Below are 18,303 nucleotides of genomic sequence, written 5' to 3' on the forward strand. Positions count from 1 at the left end.
ACTATAAGGGGGACATAGAATTAGTGCTCCAATGGGTTGACCTTTTGAGGGGTGTTGGAGTGGAGTACATGTATTATTTTTTAAGATTTATTTATTTATATATACAGAACTGGGGTACAGGCCAGAGGTATGTAGGTAAGAGGATTCACCAGAGACAGAGTGGGGAGCAGAACAGGCAGATGTATTGAAATTCACTGCTGAGGGGAGCAGCAGGTGGCTCAGGAGAGGTCTGCCACACCATGTGAGTCAGCCCTCTGGCCGGGGGTCAAACTCATGCTGCAGCGGCTGCAATAGCTTCATAGTGCTGTGCTTTAACCCGTAATGCCACCAGGGAGGGCCCCATTTGTGTTATTTTAAACTACCAAGTTTGTAGTCATTCATACAGCAATAATCAGAAACTAGTATAGATCTTGGTGCCAGAATAGAGTGCTGATATAAAAATTCCTTAAAAATCAGTGACTTTGGGGCCCTCCCTGGTGGCGCAGCAGGTTAAAGCACAGCACTGAAAAGCCAAAGCCACTTCCGCATGAGTTCGATTCCCGCCTGCCCCAGAGGTGATCCACACGGCGTGGCAGACTCTCCTGACCCGCCCCCTGCTCCCCTCAGCAGTGTACTTCGTGGATCTGCCTGTTTGCTCCCCACTCTGTCTCTGGTGAAGCCTCTCGCTGCCCCTGCACCTCTGGCCTGTACCCCAGTTCTGTATGCATAAATAAATAAATCTTTAAAAAAAAATCAGTGACTTTGGAATTGGTGATAGGCAGTGAATGGAAGGATATCTAGAAACATGAGAGAAAAACCTAGAATTCCTTAAACAGACTGCTCAGATGTAATAGGTGAAGGATAAGAAGGAAGGAAGACACACCGTAGAGAAAACCTATGCAGCCTTAGAATACATAAATCATCATAAACAGAATGTTAATAAAATTTGGACTGCTGGTGAGGATTTGCATGGAAATGAGGGATATTTTATCAAAAGGAGTTCTTTGTTATATTGCAGCAGAGATGTTAGCTGAATTGTATCTGGATCCTACAATGTACATAGAAAACAGAACTCTGGAGGACTGAACTTGAATAGTTAACTTAGATTTCCAAGAAAAGGGTAGAAGATTCAGCCTGGCTTATAGAGCTTTTTATAGTAAAATGTGAGAGGAAAGAGATAACTTGAAGAGAGAGAAACTAGGTCTTGGAGATCTAAGAAATGTTCAATCTACCCAGATTGGAAAAAGATGCTAACATTAGGAGATTCACAATCAGTGAGGAGAATGTCAGGGATGTGACTGAACAACTGCTTAATAATGTCTTGGTAGAGTCAAAAGGTGGGAACCCATTCAGAGGGCTCTCAGAATAGATTAGACACATGATTCATGGATCCCCATAACTATCTCAGTAGAACCCCCAAAATAGAGATGGTAAAAATCTGTGGAAGAGTCACCTGTCTAATGGAATGAATGCCTGTAACATACATGGGAGGCCTATAAGTTTCTTGAGCATTTTACACCAAGCAGAAGCAATGCCATAATGCCATCTTACACTATAAGGGGGACATAGAATTAGTGCTCCAATGGGTTGACCTTTTGAGGGGTGTTGGAGTGGAGTACATGTATTATTTTTTAAGATTTATTTATATATGTATACAGTCTGGGGTACAGGCCAGAGGTGTAGAGTCCATGAGAGGATTCACCAGAGACAGAGTGGGGAGCAGAACAGGCAGAACAGGCTGAGGAGAGCAGTGGGCTGGTCAGGAGAGGTCTGCCATGCCATGTGGATCACCTCCGGGGAAGGGATTGAACTCATACAGAAGTAGCTTTAGCTTCTCAGTGCTGTGTTTTAACCCGCTGTACCACCAGGGAGGGCCCAGAGTACTCGTATTTTGCATACTCTCCGGGGTCAGAGGAGAGACTGTGGTAGGCTGAAGAATGATCCCCCAAAAATATTTATATTCTAATCCCTGGTATCCATAATTATGCAGATATTCACAGATATATAACAAAGGGGATGTGATTTTTTTGCATATAGATTTAATGATCTTGAGATGGAAATATTACCCTAGATTATCTGGGTGAAGCCAATATCATCACAATATATAAGGGGATTTTTATACATTGGAAGGCCAGAATGGGAGAAAAAGACGCGATAACAGATAAAAAGGTTGGGGTGACATAGAGTCATGAGCTAAGAGATAGAAGGTAGCCTTTAGAAGCAAGGCAAAGGCAGTAGATTTTGCTGCCCTAGGTCCTTCAGAAGGAACATAGCCCGATTTTGGACTTTTAACTTTCAAAAGTGAGGTAATACATTTGTGCTCTATTTGAAGTCACTGAGGTTGTGGTAATTTGTTATAGCAGCAATAAGAGACTAGCACACTAACCCTCTTCCTACCCAAGCTCCACAACACTGAAATAAACCTATTCACTCTCCCACTCTGAACCTTTCCATCTTTCTGTCTTCTCTGGACTTTCAGCTTGACATTTCTAACTGACCTTCCCTCCCCTACCCCTCCAGCTTTCACCAGTTGTTTCCTTGGCATTCTTCACTTTCTCCTTTTTCCTGAATTTTCCCAGCCTATTTCCTGACTTTTCCCAGCTATGCATCATCTAGGATGCTTTGATGTTTGTTAACTCTACTTAAGTGACCAAGCCAGGTCTTTCCTTTGCCACCCAGAGAATCAAATTCTGATCCATGAGAGCATCTTTTCACAATGGAGTTTATTCAAGGTAGTCACCAAAGGAATCAGTGGGATTAATACCCTGAAAGTCAGCTCTTCTAGTGGTGAAGGAGGGTGCTGTGATAATGAATTAGGGGGGAAGGAAGGTGAGGAGGTGTGGAATGCAAAGGGTGAGAGACTCCACGTAGTCAAGCCTGAGGAAGCAACACAGGTAGCACAAATCATGGTGCTTAATAATTGGGAGTATTCCTTCAGGGATAACATCCTGTCCCTGATGTGATTATCAAGAATTGTGTTAGAGATGTAATACAATCAGTTTTCAAGATTCAGAGGGATTCGGGGGGAAAATAATACATTAGTGGGGAGTTAAAATTTAATCACAAGGTGGGAAGGGATGCAGAAGAGGGAGAGCAAAGGGTGCTTAATATTTGATTTTGCTTAGTTTAACTTTTTTATTCTAAAAGGCTTTAAACTACAAAATGGAGAGAGTCTGACTACAACTCCATATTAAAATCACTTGGGTGAGGGTTGGGGCTAATATAAAAAGTATTAAAGCCAAACCCAGACCAATTAAATTAGAATCTCTAGAGGTGGGACTCAGGTATAAGCTTACTGTTAAAACTCCCCAGGTAATTCTAAAGCACACCCATTATTGACAACACCTGCCAAGGTATTGTCAACCATTCACATGAGTATCACCTGGAGATCAGTGGTTATTGATGCCAGGACCTCAGGGGTTCAATACATCTGATACTCAGATTCTGCTTTTCTAACAAGCTCCCGAGAGGTTCAAATGCAAGTGGCATTTGGAAATTTGAGAAACATTTCTACAGCCCTCTATCTGCAGCAGACTCAGGTAATTGATAAGATGAATTACTTAGATCAATGATTCTCAATCGTCAATGAATAGCAGAATCACCTAGGAAAGTTGCTAAAAATAGTTACCCAGACACCAACCCAATATTTTTAACCAGGTTATTTTTGATTAACAAGTTCCCAGGTAGCTCAGATATGCTGAACCTCATCCTGAAGTCTGAGAATCAATACTTTAGATCAAACTCGAATATGTAACAGAATCACCTGGAGAATTTGTTATAACACATATTGCTGGACCCAACTCTCCAGTTTCTGATTCAGTAGACCTGGGGTGTGACCTGAAGTTTTATACTCCTGAGTGCCAGGTGATGCTGAATTTGCCTATTTCCATACTTAGAGAGTCACCACTTTATATTGATGCTATGCTAGAACATATATTATTCTATATAATAGATAGACCATATTAGAATATATCATTCTATATAATAGATATGTTAGAACATATATTATGATATATGTTCTAAGCAAAGTGTTCACTCCTCCCTGAGTTTCTATCCATCCTTTCCTCTCATTCTGTCAATCATAAGATTTCAACCAAGACAAAGTGTTGAAGCAAATGTCTACAGGTGTCCTGACTTAAAGGGACTTACAAGAGGGGGCTCAGATAAGGACATCTCACAACAGGAACATCCTGGTAGGATTCTGATCACTTTCCAGGGTCAGAGGTAATGGCCAAATTCCAGTGGAGGATAAAAGTGCTCTGATCAATAACTGTTAACTCCACATATATGTCCAGACCCACTGGGATGCAGGAACTTAAATTTGCCCTGACAGAGCCTCTCAGTCAGTGATGATGAGATATGTGCAGGTAGACTGAGGAATAGGAAAAAATCTGAGGGCTGACGCTTGTTACCAAGCTAATTAAGGGAAGAGCTAAGCTAGAATTTTAGAGTCCATCGCTCTTAGCATTGACTCCAGATTGTACACATACTCTGGAAAGAGAAAGAACTAAAGAGATGGCAGAGGATGGGAAGATCTAAGTGCAATAGCAAAATCATTCCCTTTCCTTTATGAGAAATTTAGGGCAATTGGCAGACCATAGAAAAGGGGGTGGGGGGCTAGAATTGAGCTGGGAAACAATCAGCCAAAATTCTTACAAAATCCACTGCATTTTCACATCCTACACGCAGAACTGGATTATGTGCTTAGTGCATCTTAACTACTCAAATAACAGAAGTTGACTCTCAGTACTAGGATGCCAGAGGCAAAAAGATCCAACATCTGCTGATCCCCTTGTCCATAGAACAGGCTCATCCATTAATTCACTGACACTGCATCACAGGATGAGGAGATTTTTTTTTTATTATTATTACAAAAGTTTATTTTTACATCGTTTTGCACATTTTTTTTTCCATCTCGACTGTAATCCCCGCGGGTTTCCCATCACCAAAGCACCCATGTACCACCACAGGATGAAGAGATTTTAGAGAAGTCCCTAGAGTCCCCAGGCCAAACAGACCTGGAGTGTTTAGGGAACAAGCATCAACCCCACAGGTTTGGATGATGTCACCATTTGGTGATTAAGGTGATGAGGAAGTTCTTCAATGAAGCGAACAGTGTCGCAGAAGCCATCAGCACATCTAGCTTACAGCTACAATTCATCAGTAGTGACTCTAACTTGGTCAATTACCTACTGGCTATGACTTTAGGGAAATCACTTAAGAGTAGAACCTCAGTTTCTCACCTGTAAAATTATACAGTAACTTTTTTGCCCAAAGGCAGGAAGTCAAACCAAATAATAACCTCCTCCTTCCTCCCTTAGTCAGACAGAAACAATCCTATCGCCGCAAGACCTCCTATATCCATCCCTTCTCTTCCCATCCTTCTGGCACTGCCCTGTATCAGACACTCTCCCACTTCTACTTGGCTAATTGTAGTAGGCTCCAAACTGGATTTCCCTGCCCATAGTCTCATTTCTCAATCAGTCTTCCACACTACTGCCATATGATCCAAACGATTTAATCACAACGAAGTCCAAAATCCTTCTCATGGCAGGCACAATTCTCTAGGCCCTTAGGTTTCACGTCTCTCCAACCCCTCCAGCCAAATCACCTCTCTAATACCGGCCCTATACCCCGTCCACTTAATCCATCTCTAGTTCTTTCCCTGCCCTGTGCTTCCTCCTTCTCCTTTACCTTTTCACATGCTGTTTCCTTGACACAGAGTGCCATTTTTCCCTTTAGATTTGCCCTTCAAGACTCGACTCAGCCTTTTTACCTAGCTTGCACATTATCCTCAAACCATGTTCTCATATATTCTATTCATTTGCTTGTCTGTTCCCCCTCTTGAACTTTAAACCACTAATGCTCGACGGGGACTTTCATCTCTATACCCAGTAAGTAGCATAGTGCCAGGCTCATGACCAGTTCTCAATATGTGTTTGTTAAATGAATGAGTGAAAGATGAATCAATGATTAATAACCATCTTGAGTCTTTTCCAAGTCATTCAACTTGACTGAGTGCACTTCTTTCAGAAATATATATGAATCCATATCTGTGCCCGTGTTTGTATGTGTACATGAAATTGTACATGAAATAAATAGCCTTGGATGTTTTCCCCTGTGCAAATGATGAGAAAGTCAAACTGCATGTTTTTTAAAAATACAGACAGCATCAATTTAACACTAAGTGAAAGAGTGACAGGGAGAAATTACAGATGGTGAGTTTCCAAATAAGGAGGAAATGTGAAATTAGAGACACAGATTCATGCTGTTGGCCAGAATTCCAGCTTCTCCTTTGCTGGGGAGTTTGCCTAAGGGTCTCTGAGTTTAGAAATTCTTTTCTAAAATGCAATTCTCCTTGTGCTAGTAGCATATTAAAGTTAATGATTTGTTTTACACCTTAACAGGTGATCAGGCAAAGCAAGGACAACAACAAGAAAAAAAAAGTGCCCAAGAAAAAGAGGTATAAGGATGAGAGTAGGAAAGGCACCAGAGGAAATTTCACCGACATTTCCTTTTAAATGCAAATGATATTGTGTCATTTGTACTTATTGATTACAAAGAACTTTCACATTCTTTATCTATGATGCTTCAGTCTAGAAAGGTAGGTTAGTTGAGTGTTTTTATCAGCCACATTGTGCTAATATGGCTTGGAGAGATTTGCAATAGCAGGGAAAGGCTATGACAAAATAGTCAAAGGAAAAGAACAAAATACAAAGTTATGTATCCAGTATGAACATAACTATGTAAAATAGCAGACAGAAAGAAATATAGCAGAATTTATTCATCCAATAAATAGTTCTTAAACATCTGCCTTATTCTGGACATCATGCTAAGTACTAGGGATACAATTGTGATCAAAAAGACACTGTCCATCATGAAGTTATACTTTGGTGGGAACAAAATAATCAAGTAATGATACAGCAAAGGACAAACTGCAATAGTGCAAGTTCATCTATGAACTGGCACATAGTGTAATGAGACTGTTATCAAAGTTGTGGATCTTACATAGATATTGGAAAAACCTCCTTGAAGAAATGATCTTTGCAGTCCAAGGAAGAACTTACAAGTCAAAAGAAAAACACAAAGAAAAGCCCCAGGTGAAAGAAACAACACAAGATGTGGCCCTGTGATCACAGAGGGAGTCCAGGGTGAATGGCTGAGTAAGGCAAGACCAGGAGAGTAGGGCCCATGTGGAGCTAGAGAGGAAGTAAGGACCCGGCCCTCCCCACCCCCCCCAGCCCCCAGGCTAGCCAACCTGAGCAAGGGGATTCATTAAGTGCGTTTGCATTTTCAAAATATTTCTCAATCCAGGGGAGCAGAGAATTGATGGGGGAGTATGGGAGGAGTGAAGGGGAGAAAAAACCACTGAGGGAAGCCAGTGGATGTAGTCCTGGAGAGTTGATTGTGACATGGGCTCCACTCAAGGTGGTAGTGAAAATGGGGAGATGGGGAGAAATGAATTTCTTCAAAAGATACTAAGTAAATTGCCAGGATTTGGTAATGGATGGGATGAGGGAGGTGAGGAGAAAGAAGGATCAGGATGAGGATGACTCCCAAGTTTCTGGATGTAAATGGATATGGTGCCATCATCTGAAACAAAGAGTATGGAGCAGTCCATCAGGTTTGGGCAGGTTGAGCATGGGGTGCCCTACATGTGACAACCAAAAGGGAGTGTCAAGTAGACGATGAAAAATAAGGATCTAGGCTTTAGCAGAGGTATGGCATCAAGTAAGAGTTTATTAGTCACAACTGATGGGTGAAAATTTAAGCCTGGGTATGAATGAGACTGCATGGGAAAAAGTCTAGGGTGGTAAGGGGAGGTCTTGGGGAAACCAATGTTGGGGGCCAAGTAGAGGAGATTGAATTTCTAAAGGAGACCTAAGAAGCCAGAGAGGTAAACAGGTAACTGTGGAATGTCATGGAAACATTTTACTTTTATAGTTACTTTATAACTGGGTAGATAATTTCAGTTAAGGGGGAAAAGACTTTGACCTTAATTAGCTTTCAAGATTTTGAAAAATAGTACCTGCAAGCAAGAGGTGATATTATTAAGTATTAACTAGCTGGGCTTACTTTGATGGCAGCTGGAGAGGGAGGTGTGGCTGAGGTCCCTGCTGTGCCAGGCTTTAGCCATGTGGTTGCTGTCTGGTGAAGATGTGGAGAGATGGTGACTGGGACCATGTGGAGGGGACTTCAGACACTAAACAGCAACTATTCAGTGATTGAGCAGGAGTAGTGCCTGCTGCTGAGTACCAGCCCTGCCTAAGTGTCCTTACCAGCTGGAGTGCACCAGTTTCCTCCCTCATTACTCTCTGTCTGCTCATTGCCCCACCAAACTCTTCTCTGCCATAGCTGTTTATTTATCATTTCTAAAGAACTCCCTTCTCATGCTCAGGATTTTCCCCTTTGCCTCGAATGCCTTTCTCCTCGTTTGGCAAATTTCTTTGCATGCTTGAAGGCCCAGCTATTGCCTCCTCTGTAAAGTCTTCCTTGACTTTGTAGGCAGAATTAATTACTTCCTTGTCATTGTTCCATGTATTTTGCCCATACTTTTATTATAACATTTTTTATATGGAATTGTGATCTTATTTTGGTCTCCTGTATAAAGTTGTGAGCTCTCTGAGGACTAGCACTATGTCCCATTCATTCTTGTTTTCCCAGCCACTAAAACAATGAATGGTGTCTAGGTACCTAACCAAAAAGTTAATAATTAAAGTTTTTGAGGTTGTTGATTGACTACCAATGGCACTGCAAGGACAGAAGGAGGTTAAGAGTATCTTTCCTCTCAATTTGCTGTTTGACATTCAACAACAGTACTGACACATACCCTTACATGGATGAAATGGAATCATTATTATCAAGTGTTAACAGTTAGTCACAAAAGACCATGTATTACATGATTCTATTCATACAAAATATCCAGAGTTGGCAAACTTATAGAAACAGAATTTAAAAGCTGAGGAGATTGCAGAGAAAAGAAAAGTGATAGCTAATGGGTAAAGGGTTTCTGTTTGAGGTTATGAAAATATTCTGAAATTGATTGTGGTGGTAGTTACACAATACTATGAATATACTAAATACATGACTTAAACACTTTAAATGGGTGATCTGTGTGACATGTGAATTATGTCTCAATAGTACTGTTATTTAAAAAAAAAAAAAGTCTCCCAGCTCTTCTCACTGTGTCCACTTCAAAGGGAAGACACAAATGTTTGCCGCCAGGGAGAAAGGGGGAGGGGGTGGAGGGACCTATGATTGCAGGGTGCTGACTTGGGAAAGGCAGAGTGGAAGTGGAAGTCATATTGAGACCTGATAATAGAATGGACCACAGAATATTTCAGAAGGAGGGGCTCTGGTGAAAACGGAAACCATTTTAATGAAACCAGATTTCAGCGGAAAAGGTTGATGTTGGCTTGAGAATGGTGAAGTTTTACTTTGAAACTGGTAACAGTATGTTCTCTGCGCCTGGCCTGGGAATGCTTTAAGAGGAAAGAATTATAATCTGGACCGAGGCTGAAATTCTGATATACTCAGCTTGGAAATCCCACATCCCTGAAGAAGGAACTTGAAAGACTGTTTTTCTCCAGATTGGGTCCTGCCAGGGGGGTGATAGGTCAGATTCCAGGGCCAGTCACTCTGGAGCCAGCTGCCTGGATTTGAACCCCAGCTCTGCCACTTACTGGTTTCAGTGCCTTGGGCAAATCTCCCAATCTCTCTATGCATCTATTTTTCTTTGCTGTGAAATGGGGCTAATGAATCCACCTTGCTCTCAAGATTGTTGTGAAGATAATATGTGAAGAACTCAGCACAGTACCTGGGCTTTGGTGAGCACTGGAAGAAGGCAACCCCCGTGTGAGTGAAATGGTAGGATCTGTAGTCAAGAAACCAGTGACTGGAAAAGTACTTGCTGTCAGTCCTGACAACGTAGAGGATTCAGGGAAGAGACAAGTCAGTGGGGGCTCTGGGCGGCAGCTGGGAAATGGTCTAAAGAGAGTTAGCAGCGCCATTGCTCAATCCTGCAGATGGGGCTCATACTTCCTGTTTTCAGAGTCTCTGAGCCCTGACTAGTGCAGCTCTTGTTGGAACAAGATCTTGGCCCCTGGAGGGAAATGCAGAGACTGAGTAGTAACTCAGCCTGGGCCAGGCCCCTTAAGTTCAAATCATGCCTTTTCTTTCCCAGCAGGTTTAGCTCCCACAAGACACACCAGTGAGCTCTTGGGGTAGGAGAGGGGAAGAGGGTCCCCTTCAACTCTACAAGAATTTACATAGTTTTTGTAATCATAACCATCATTTATTTTTGTTTTGTGCCTTTACTAGGTGCCAAGATTATGCTAAGAGATTTATAAAGTCATGAGTCCTTTTAACAATGTCCTTTTTATAGGAGAAGAAACTGAGCCATAGAGAGGGTAAGAGTCTTTCCCAAGTCACCCAGCTAGCATTAAAGCTAAGAATCTGTCCAGGCCACCTGACTTCCAAACCCATGCTCTGAACTAGTATGTCATACAGTGTAAGCCATGCTAGACATAGGTATTGAAAACTGAATACTCTGAGTCATGACCCACCAGGGGTCTACCATTGAGGAAACCTCTGAAGAGTGAGACTAGAGGATCTTGCACCTCCAAACCCACTCAGAAAACTGTTCATGCAGAGAATACATACTAGCCACTTCTTCAATTTTCTGGGCCCTCCACAAATTCTGGTCAGTCTCTCCCATTGGCTCTCTCAGGGGTGCTTGCCGAAATACTTGGGGAGACTGTCTAACATCACAAGCCCTGGCACCAGCCCTAACCTGAATCACAATGTCTGTGGGTGGAGCATATACCTATTTGTTAAAGTCTCAGATGGCTTAGAAACACTGCCTAAACCATTGACATGGCTTGGAAATTTCAATAATTTGGCATTCAACTATGTCTCCCAGTCTGCCCCCCAAGTTCCAGTTTTTCAAAAACTCATCTTTGTTTCAAGATATATGGTCACCAACTCCCACCCCTTTAGGACATTGCCTAGCTTTAGATTATGAGCCCTTGTTATAAGGAAAGCAATGGCTAATCCTGGGCTTCATTAACATACTCCCTTAACATTAATGCCAGCCCCAAGCCCAGATAATGGGAGAGATTATGTTTTCTGTTTCTTGAATGACCACAGACACAAGGTAGGCTGGGGTTCAACTGCCTAAGCCTTGTTGGGGTCAGAGAATATGCTGGGACTATATATTGGTCCCTCCACAGGGACTAATTTTGTGTACAGTTGTGCAAAATGTGTACTGCACAAAGACATTATGCTGAGGAGGGAATGGGGGGTTGAGAGCCAATCTGTGTACCATTTACCACACTGTGAGCCCCTGACTTGGGGTATGCCTTTATGTCTTACGCACTGTGGAGGCTGGCACTAAAATTCTCATAGCCTCATTTAAGTCCTAGCCCCATTAAGTACAGAGATACAGCCCCACAGATACTCTGGGGTACATCACCATTGTACTTTTATACTTGTATGTTCCCCAACTCCATTCCATATAAACACCAGCCAAGTTCTTCAGAAAAATCACATTTTATTGATCATCTTTATTCAAAATTATAAAAATAGATATAAATAAAAATAGCAGAATATAATTATAAATATTCAGTGTACAGGAGTGGTCCTCATTCACTCAGTGAAGAATTGGATGAACAAGGCTGGTAGGTCAGAAGGTATAATTGGCCAAGGGACATCTATATGAAAGTGAAATAGACATTTAGTGCTGGTCACAGGCTGTGCCCCAGAATGATACATTCTTAGGCACCATCACATGGGAGACCCAGGAGACCACGAGACTCTAGGAGTGACCCAAGACCTCTCCAAACAAACGCTTCTATGTGGTATTCCACTCCACACCGTTTAGGGGAATCTCGAGACTTGCAGTCAGACACAGGAACACACCAGCTCTTCCACTGACACAGTCCATGCACAAGTGTATAAACATACACAAACATATATTTCTTGATACATTCATGGAATGTCAGAGTTCTTCCCTCAAATCATTATTATCTTTACTACCCAAACCACTGTTCCTACATTGGCCAAGCTCCTTTAAGAGACCTCAGTTCTGTTACACTTCCTTATTGGGAAATGATTCATTTCTCAATAGTAGGCCTCATAAATGCCCACTCCTTCCACCCATGCACAGGAGAGGCCATTTTTTTTTTTTAAACTCCAGGAGGCTTTAGTCTAGAAAAGACTAATGGTCTACACTATCCTGGATCAGGACCACCCCTCCATCCTGGCCAGAAGGGGCCTGGGCAACCAGCACCCAGGCCTGTATCTGAGAGTAAAGCTAGTGCTCACCCATTGGGTAGAACAAACAAAACCACCTCTGCAGACTATGTTCTGCAGTCTCTCCCTTACATATACCTAGCAGAGATGGCCCTACTGTCCAAATGACTGTCATCATGGAAGTGGGTGGACCCCATTTCCTCCCTTGATTTTCTGGGAGCCCTCAGCGGGTTAGGCCATTCTCTTCTCCGGTGTGAAAGCGGATCCAAGACAGGAAACGTGAGACCCTTGTGTAGACACCCGGCTTGTTCTTCATGGCACATCCACTGCCCCAGCTCACAATCCCAGTTAGAGTCAGGCGGCCTTTGATGGAGCAGACCAGGGGACCCCCGGAGTCTCCCTGTTGAACCAAAGACATAAAAGATAAGCCCTGGGAGAAATGAGGACGGTGAGGGGGTGGGGGGTTAGTCCTCTGATGCCCAAGAGAGAAGGGTTTCCTGGAGTCAAAGTCCTTAGTGACTCCCCACTCCCTACTATAATAAGTTTAGAGTCTTCTGCTTAGTGCCCAAAGATTGGTACTTCCCAGCATTCCAGCTAAACCCTTAGGCCCTTCTTCTCCACATCCTCAAAATGCCATGCTCATTATCATTTTTGTATCCTTCAACTGAAATGCTCTTCTTTCCTCCCTCTGCCTCCTCAAATCCCTCTTGATTCTACTTTCTCTTGAAAGCTTTCCCAGCATGACCATCTAGTTGGCACTCACCTCCTGCTCCTAAACATCTGATCCCTCCCTGAGCACTGAGTTTCATTATTCCCTCTTTCTTATGGTCTCTTCCCCTACCTCCCCTAGTCTGCAATGCCTAGCGAAAAGCTAGGCTCATGATAAATGTTTGGTAAACAAATAAGAATTTTTTAAAACTTTCAAAGACCTAAACTCCTGATTCTTGCCTTTTGGGCTTTGCTTAGAAAGAAGTTCCCCAAAACTAAAAGGTACAGGGAGCCCTGGAGAGATTCTTGGAGTGATGCTTATAGACTCTTACCTGGCAGGAATCTGTTTCCCACTGTGGGTCTGCAGCACATAACATTTTGTGGGTGACTTCAGAGCCATAATAGTGGGGCTGCTGACACTCCCTATAGGACACCAACTTCACAACAGTCATTTTTAGCTGCTCAGGATAGAAATAGTCAGCTAGATGGAGGAAACAGGGAGAGGTCTGTGTTACAATGTGTCTGTTCAGTCTTCCCAGTGGGACTCTCTGATAGGGAGGGGACCACAAAGTATCCCCTACCTTGAAAGTCCTTTTTTTTCCACCCAAAACTGAGCTTTTACCCCATCTATAGTCCCTCACCCCCATTTATTCCCATTTATGGCCCCATCATTCTCTAAACAACTTTCTCCACTCCACTCCAGTCCCAAACCCACGTGCTGCCTGTTCAGTGTCCCATTCTTGTCTGCGGTCTTCCCCTGATCAGCAGCACTCATCTTCAGTTTACACAAATCTCCCAGAACCCTCTCAGCCAGCTCCAAAGGTCACTTACAGACATTCTCTTTTCCAAAGCCAGAAATCTCACAGTCTGTGCCAAAACGGTCATCACCGGACACTGGGGGCAGGCAGATGGTCTGTATGGTCCGGGATGGCTGCGCACATTGGCCGGTGCTGGTCCTGATCTTCAGCAAGGCTGGAAGAGGGGAGGAGGGACAGAAAGGTCACTACCTGGTCAGTGTCTTACTGAGAAGACCGCGGGCCACCTGAAGCAAGCCTCCTCTGTCCTATGCTTCAAGGATTTTGTTCCAGCTGCTGACAAAACCTTGGACAGCCAGGAAAGAACGTTACACATGTCTATATGTTTTGTTTTCTTTTGTTTTGTTTTGCCTGCATAAAGCCCCAGCTGAGGTAGCTAGGCTACAGTCCAGCCCAGGGGTCTACTGGCCAAGTTCTATGTATAGGGGCAGACAAAGGGACAACCAACAAAGGAAGAAGCATCACCCTAGGAATCTATGTGTCCACAGGGCCATTTTCAGAGAAGGTTAACTGGGACATTCAGGGCTTCAACAGAGGGACAAGAGGTCCCTCATGTTTTTACTCTGAATCTTCCCACCAGTCCCTTTGTTGTGTAAAACAGGGTCTTTAGGCTGGATCTCTTGGATCTCTTCTCAGACCCTTTTCTCCCAGTCATTGTCATTATGGCTCTTGAAGGTTTTCCACTCACCAATATCGTTGTGGTGAGCAAGTGTGTCAGAGCTGTAGTCCTCGTGAAAGATGAGTTGTTCTACCTCAAACTTCATCTCCCCAGGTGTAACAGAGTTCATCTTTGACCGACCCAAGTAGATGATGTAGTCCTCTGCCTTGTTTTGGTAATTGCTGTGGAAGGTGAGACCTGTCAGGCAGTCTGATCTCATGAGATCTTGTCACTTCCCCTCCCCACCACAGTGACCTCAGAGAATGACCCGTCCCCAAGATCATGGACCACATGGAGAAGGGCTGAGGGAGTACAATTAAGATAGATGCCTTCCTTGGTTAGGAGAAAGGTATGTTTTCAGGATAGGATAAGAGGGTCAGGGAGAAGCAGCAGAAGGACATACATGAAGCAGTGTGTGGCGCTGACCACCCAGCAAGGACTGATGAGACTGCCACCACACACATAAGTGACAGAGCCTCCACGGTGCTTCCTGTAAATGGCTGCAAACCAAGGCTGGTTCTCGATGGTGGTGAATTCTCCCCCAATAATCTTAAAGCGGGGCCGCAGAGCCTTCTGGCCACACTGAAATGCTGCTTTTTCTGGAGGAGAGAGGAGCTCTTTTCCTGGAGAAGAAAGAGAAAGATACCTTAGAGAGTATCCTCCCAATTCCTCGACCTCCCAATTCTTCAGGACCTTCTCATGACTCCTGTGCTGGAATAAGAGGACATGTGAATTTGTCACCTACCATACCACCCCCATAAACAGAACATGAACTCACCAAAAGAACAGTCGTGCACCTTACACTCTTGGACGTGCTGTTGTCGGCCAACCTGCACATAGCACCAGGGCCATCTGTGGTTGTTTGGGTTCCTAGCAAACAGACAAAGAGGGTGTCACTCTAACCCAGAATGCCTCCCCTGTGTCCTGCCCTTCAGACTCAATCAGAGGCTTCACTTTTCTCATACTGTGGCCAGCACTCTGAAAACAGAACGAAAGGATGGCAAAGGAATTTCTGTGAGGCTATGTGGAGGGTTCTTGCTGCCCCAGCTCACCTGCAGTAATTGTGTTTCCCCAGACCCAGCTCAAGAGCATCAGGTCTGTGTGCATGGTACATTTTCAGAAGGACAGCAGGAGAGTTCCAGTGTAGGCAGGGCCGGCCAATGGTGTCGGTGTTAGCTTTTCCTCGGTAAGAGTGACCATTGCCATGATAGCAGGTTTTTGATCTATCTATGGAGGGATGTGAGGATGAGAAAATATTAGAATGAGGAGAAAGTCTAGATTGGCATTTTATAGATTGTCAGGTCTTCCGTGTTTTCAGATCTATTAGAAGACACTAAAAGGGTCTCCTTTCATCCCTACCTCACATAAGACTGTGTGTGTGTGGTGTGCACGCATGTGGGTGGGTGTGTCCCACTCTACTATCATCTCCTAATTCCTGCCTGTCCTTGCATCTCACCCATCTCTCCTTGCCCCCGAGTCCTGGTGTTCTGTTCTCCGTAGTTATTGTTCAGACCCCCATACCTATTTCACAGTGTTCCCCTTCAAATCTCTTTGGACAGTTGCATCGATGAATGTTGGAGAAGTACTTGTAGTGCACACATGTCCCTCCATTCTGACAGCCACAGTTTGCTGGAGAGCACAAAAGAGGTTGGTAAGCAAGGAGCAGTGGAAGTGGGCAAGAGAGATGCCAGCCCTGCAGCAGAGACCCTGGGGTGCTCCCAAGTCTTTTCCAAGATGTTTATGCAGCCAGAGAGAATACGAGGGGTTGATATACTCACATGCCTCAGACGCTGAAAGAAATTCAAGACTTCCCTGGAAGACATGGGGAGGAAAGAGGAAGGTCACCAATGGTCTCATGCTCCTGGAACTCCAGGGTGAGGATAAACTGAGCCTCCAAATGCATTCTTCCCTCCAGCTACACTTCTCTCCTTGTTCATCCCTAACCAGCCCTCAAATGGGTGTTCAAGAAATATTTTGACTCAAACAAGCTTCACCTATCAGCTACCAGCAGGTAGCCCCCTATTTCCCTGGTTAGGGAAAAGGGTCCGGATGCCTGCGGTAGATGAAAGGGAGAAGACTCCAGCTCCCTTGCAGTTTCTGCCTTCCCTGGTGACCGGTCCTGCAAGCCTCATCCTGCCCCCTTAAATCAAAGCAGAGAAGCCAACTCACTTCGGAGTCGCTCACTACCAGGGTGCAGAGAAGCAGGCATGCCAGTTGAACTCTCATGTTGGCGAGGCGGTAGCCCTAGGCTTCCTCTCTGCAAGAGAAGGAGTTATCAGGGATCGAAGTGGAGGAGCAAAAAGATCCGTTGGGTGGGATTACTGCAGTCAGAACTAGATGTCCGAGGTCTCTTTGCAGGGTGAGCGCGCGAGATCAGGCCAGGTCGTCTCTTCTCTTTGGGTCCCTGGGTTCCCCGCACAGTTTAGACTGGCACCCTCAGTGGGACACAATGGCGCACGGAACATTGACTCCCAGAGCAGGGCAGGGCTAAGGGAAAGCCTCCGGAGCCGCGACAAGGGCGCATTTGCCCTGCGCACTGCACTTACCGGTGGCGGCGGCGCGAAGGACCACGCAGGGCGGGTTTGGTTAGGGCCGGTTGCCTCTCCGACTCTGCACCGAGCTCTGCGGCTCCAGTCTTCTTGCAGTGCTGCTAGTCGGCAGTACGGACTCTATATTAGGATCCGCCCTGAGCAGGCTCCGCCCCAGCCTGGATTGCCGGGTGCACGCCTTCCCTTCCCCTCCCTTGACCTCGTGCTTCCTCATGCATGACTGAGGGGGCAGCTGGGTTCTCAGGGGCAGAAACGAACGACGTCGAAAGGCATCTAAGTTTGCTGCCCCCCACCTGGCATTCACCGGGCCTCGGCCCAGCCCCAGGGCAGGGTGCCCGCAATTGCAAAATGGAGACTCTAGCCTGTCCAACCCTCATGCTTGTTAGTTCTTCTGGGACTGTTCGAGCTGGATCAGACCCCTGTGTGTAGGAAGGTAGTCTGCAGCCCGCATAACTTGCTGTCTCCTTAACATGAAAAGGTATGGGACACTCCAGCTAAAACACAGACAAAAGACCTACTGACAGGGGCTGCCTCTGCGGACTGACAGACTCCCCAAATATCATCAACACAACCAGCAGAAAAGACAGAGCTGAGTGTATTATGTACTTCATTAGGGAATTTGATATGCCTAGGGGCAGAAAGGCAAAGTCGATATTACTGAAACTTTGCAGTTGTATTATACTATAGTAGGATTGTGAGCACAAGACCTAGAGCACAGACTGGTGTGCCTTTTCCATTGAAGTGCCGGTGGGACCTTCAGGAAGTTCATTGTTTTGTCCCAACTTCTGTGACAGGAGGCAAGAAAGGAAGGCGAGAGGCAGAAAGGCTGAGCAAGCAGAGTTTATTGCTCCCGGACAGCAGCTGAGACAGAGCCCTTAGGCTGGGGTCCGCAGCTACTGCCCACTCAATAAGGGGGAAGGGTCTCTTATATAGATTCTAAACTCAGATTCCAAAGGGGTGACTCATCGCTGTGTCCTTTGATGTGAGGCCCAGTTCACTGTCACCTTCAGCTACTCCCATCCTGGATGCAAGGTCAGTTTATCACCACTTTATCAAGCTTGGATGCAAGGCTCAATTCTTTACCACCATAATTCAGTCCTTGTCAATAAATCTTTGGTCACCCCCCAACCTTCCTGTTAGGAGCAATCCAGTTATTTGGCTCAGCCAGAGTACAGAGCCAATAAAACCAATGGCCTAATAATCCCTTATTAATCAGTAAGTCAATTAGTAAAGAATATTAATGGTGGGAGTTTAGGAAGTTCTAGTTTTTCCTTTGAAGAGAGGAACTGGGGAAGTGAAAGACAAAAATGAGAAGATTATTTTTCACTCTATGCCTTTTTAT

The 18,303-nt window shown here is 44.6% G+C and overlaps 1 protein-coding gene across 1 annotated transcript; it reads right to left on the minus strand.

Moving 5' to 3' along the window:
* Window positions 1-11,596: 11,596 nt before the first annotated feature.
* Window positions 11,597-17,042, minus strand: PLAU (plasminogen activator, urokinase). Its single transcript, XM_004681061.2, has 11 exons — window positions 16,959-17,042; window positions 16,582-16,669; window positions 16,191-16,224; window positions 15,934-16,041; window positions 15,465-15,639; window positions 15,191-15,282; window positions 14,816-15,035; window positions 14,443-14,594; window positions 13,771-13,911; window positions 13,272-13,420; window positions 11,597-12,631 (listed from the first exon to the last, which is right to left on the minus strand). The coding sequence occupies exons 2-11, from the start codon at window positions 16,636-16,638 to the stop codon at window positions 12,455-12,457; spliced, it is 1,305 nt and encodes a 434-aa protein (XP_004681118.1). The 5' UTR covers window positions 16,639-16,669; window positions 16,959-17,042; the 3' UTR covers window positions 11,597-12,454.
* Window positions 17,043-18,303: the final 1,261 nt, after the last annotated feature.

The sequence above is a fragment of the Condylura cristata genome, unplaced genomic scaffold, assembly GCF_000260355.1.
Source record: "Condylura cristata isolate star-nosed mole 26May11 unplaced genomic scaffold, ConCri1.0 scaffold00011, whole genome shotgun sequence".
Taxonomy (NCBI): Eukaryota; Metazoa; Chordata; class Mammalia; order Eulipotyphla; family Talpidae; genus Condylura; species Condylura cristata.

Bases quoted from the DNA above. Each gene is read 5' to 3' on its own strand.
- PLAU (XM_004681061.2), bottom strand. From the start codon at position 16,638: ATGAGAGTTCAACTGGCATGCCTGCTTCTCTGCACCCTGGTAGTGAGC. The intron at 16,225-16,581 runs GTGAGTTGGCTT...CATGTCTTCCAG, and splicing joins TGGTAGTGAGCGACTCCGAA to GGAAGTCTTGAATTTCTTTC. The intron at 13,421-13,770 runs GTAAGTGACCTT...TCCTCCATCTAG, and splicing joins CTTTGGAAAAGAGAATGTCT to CTGACTATTTCTATCCTGAG.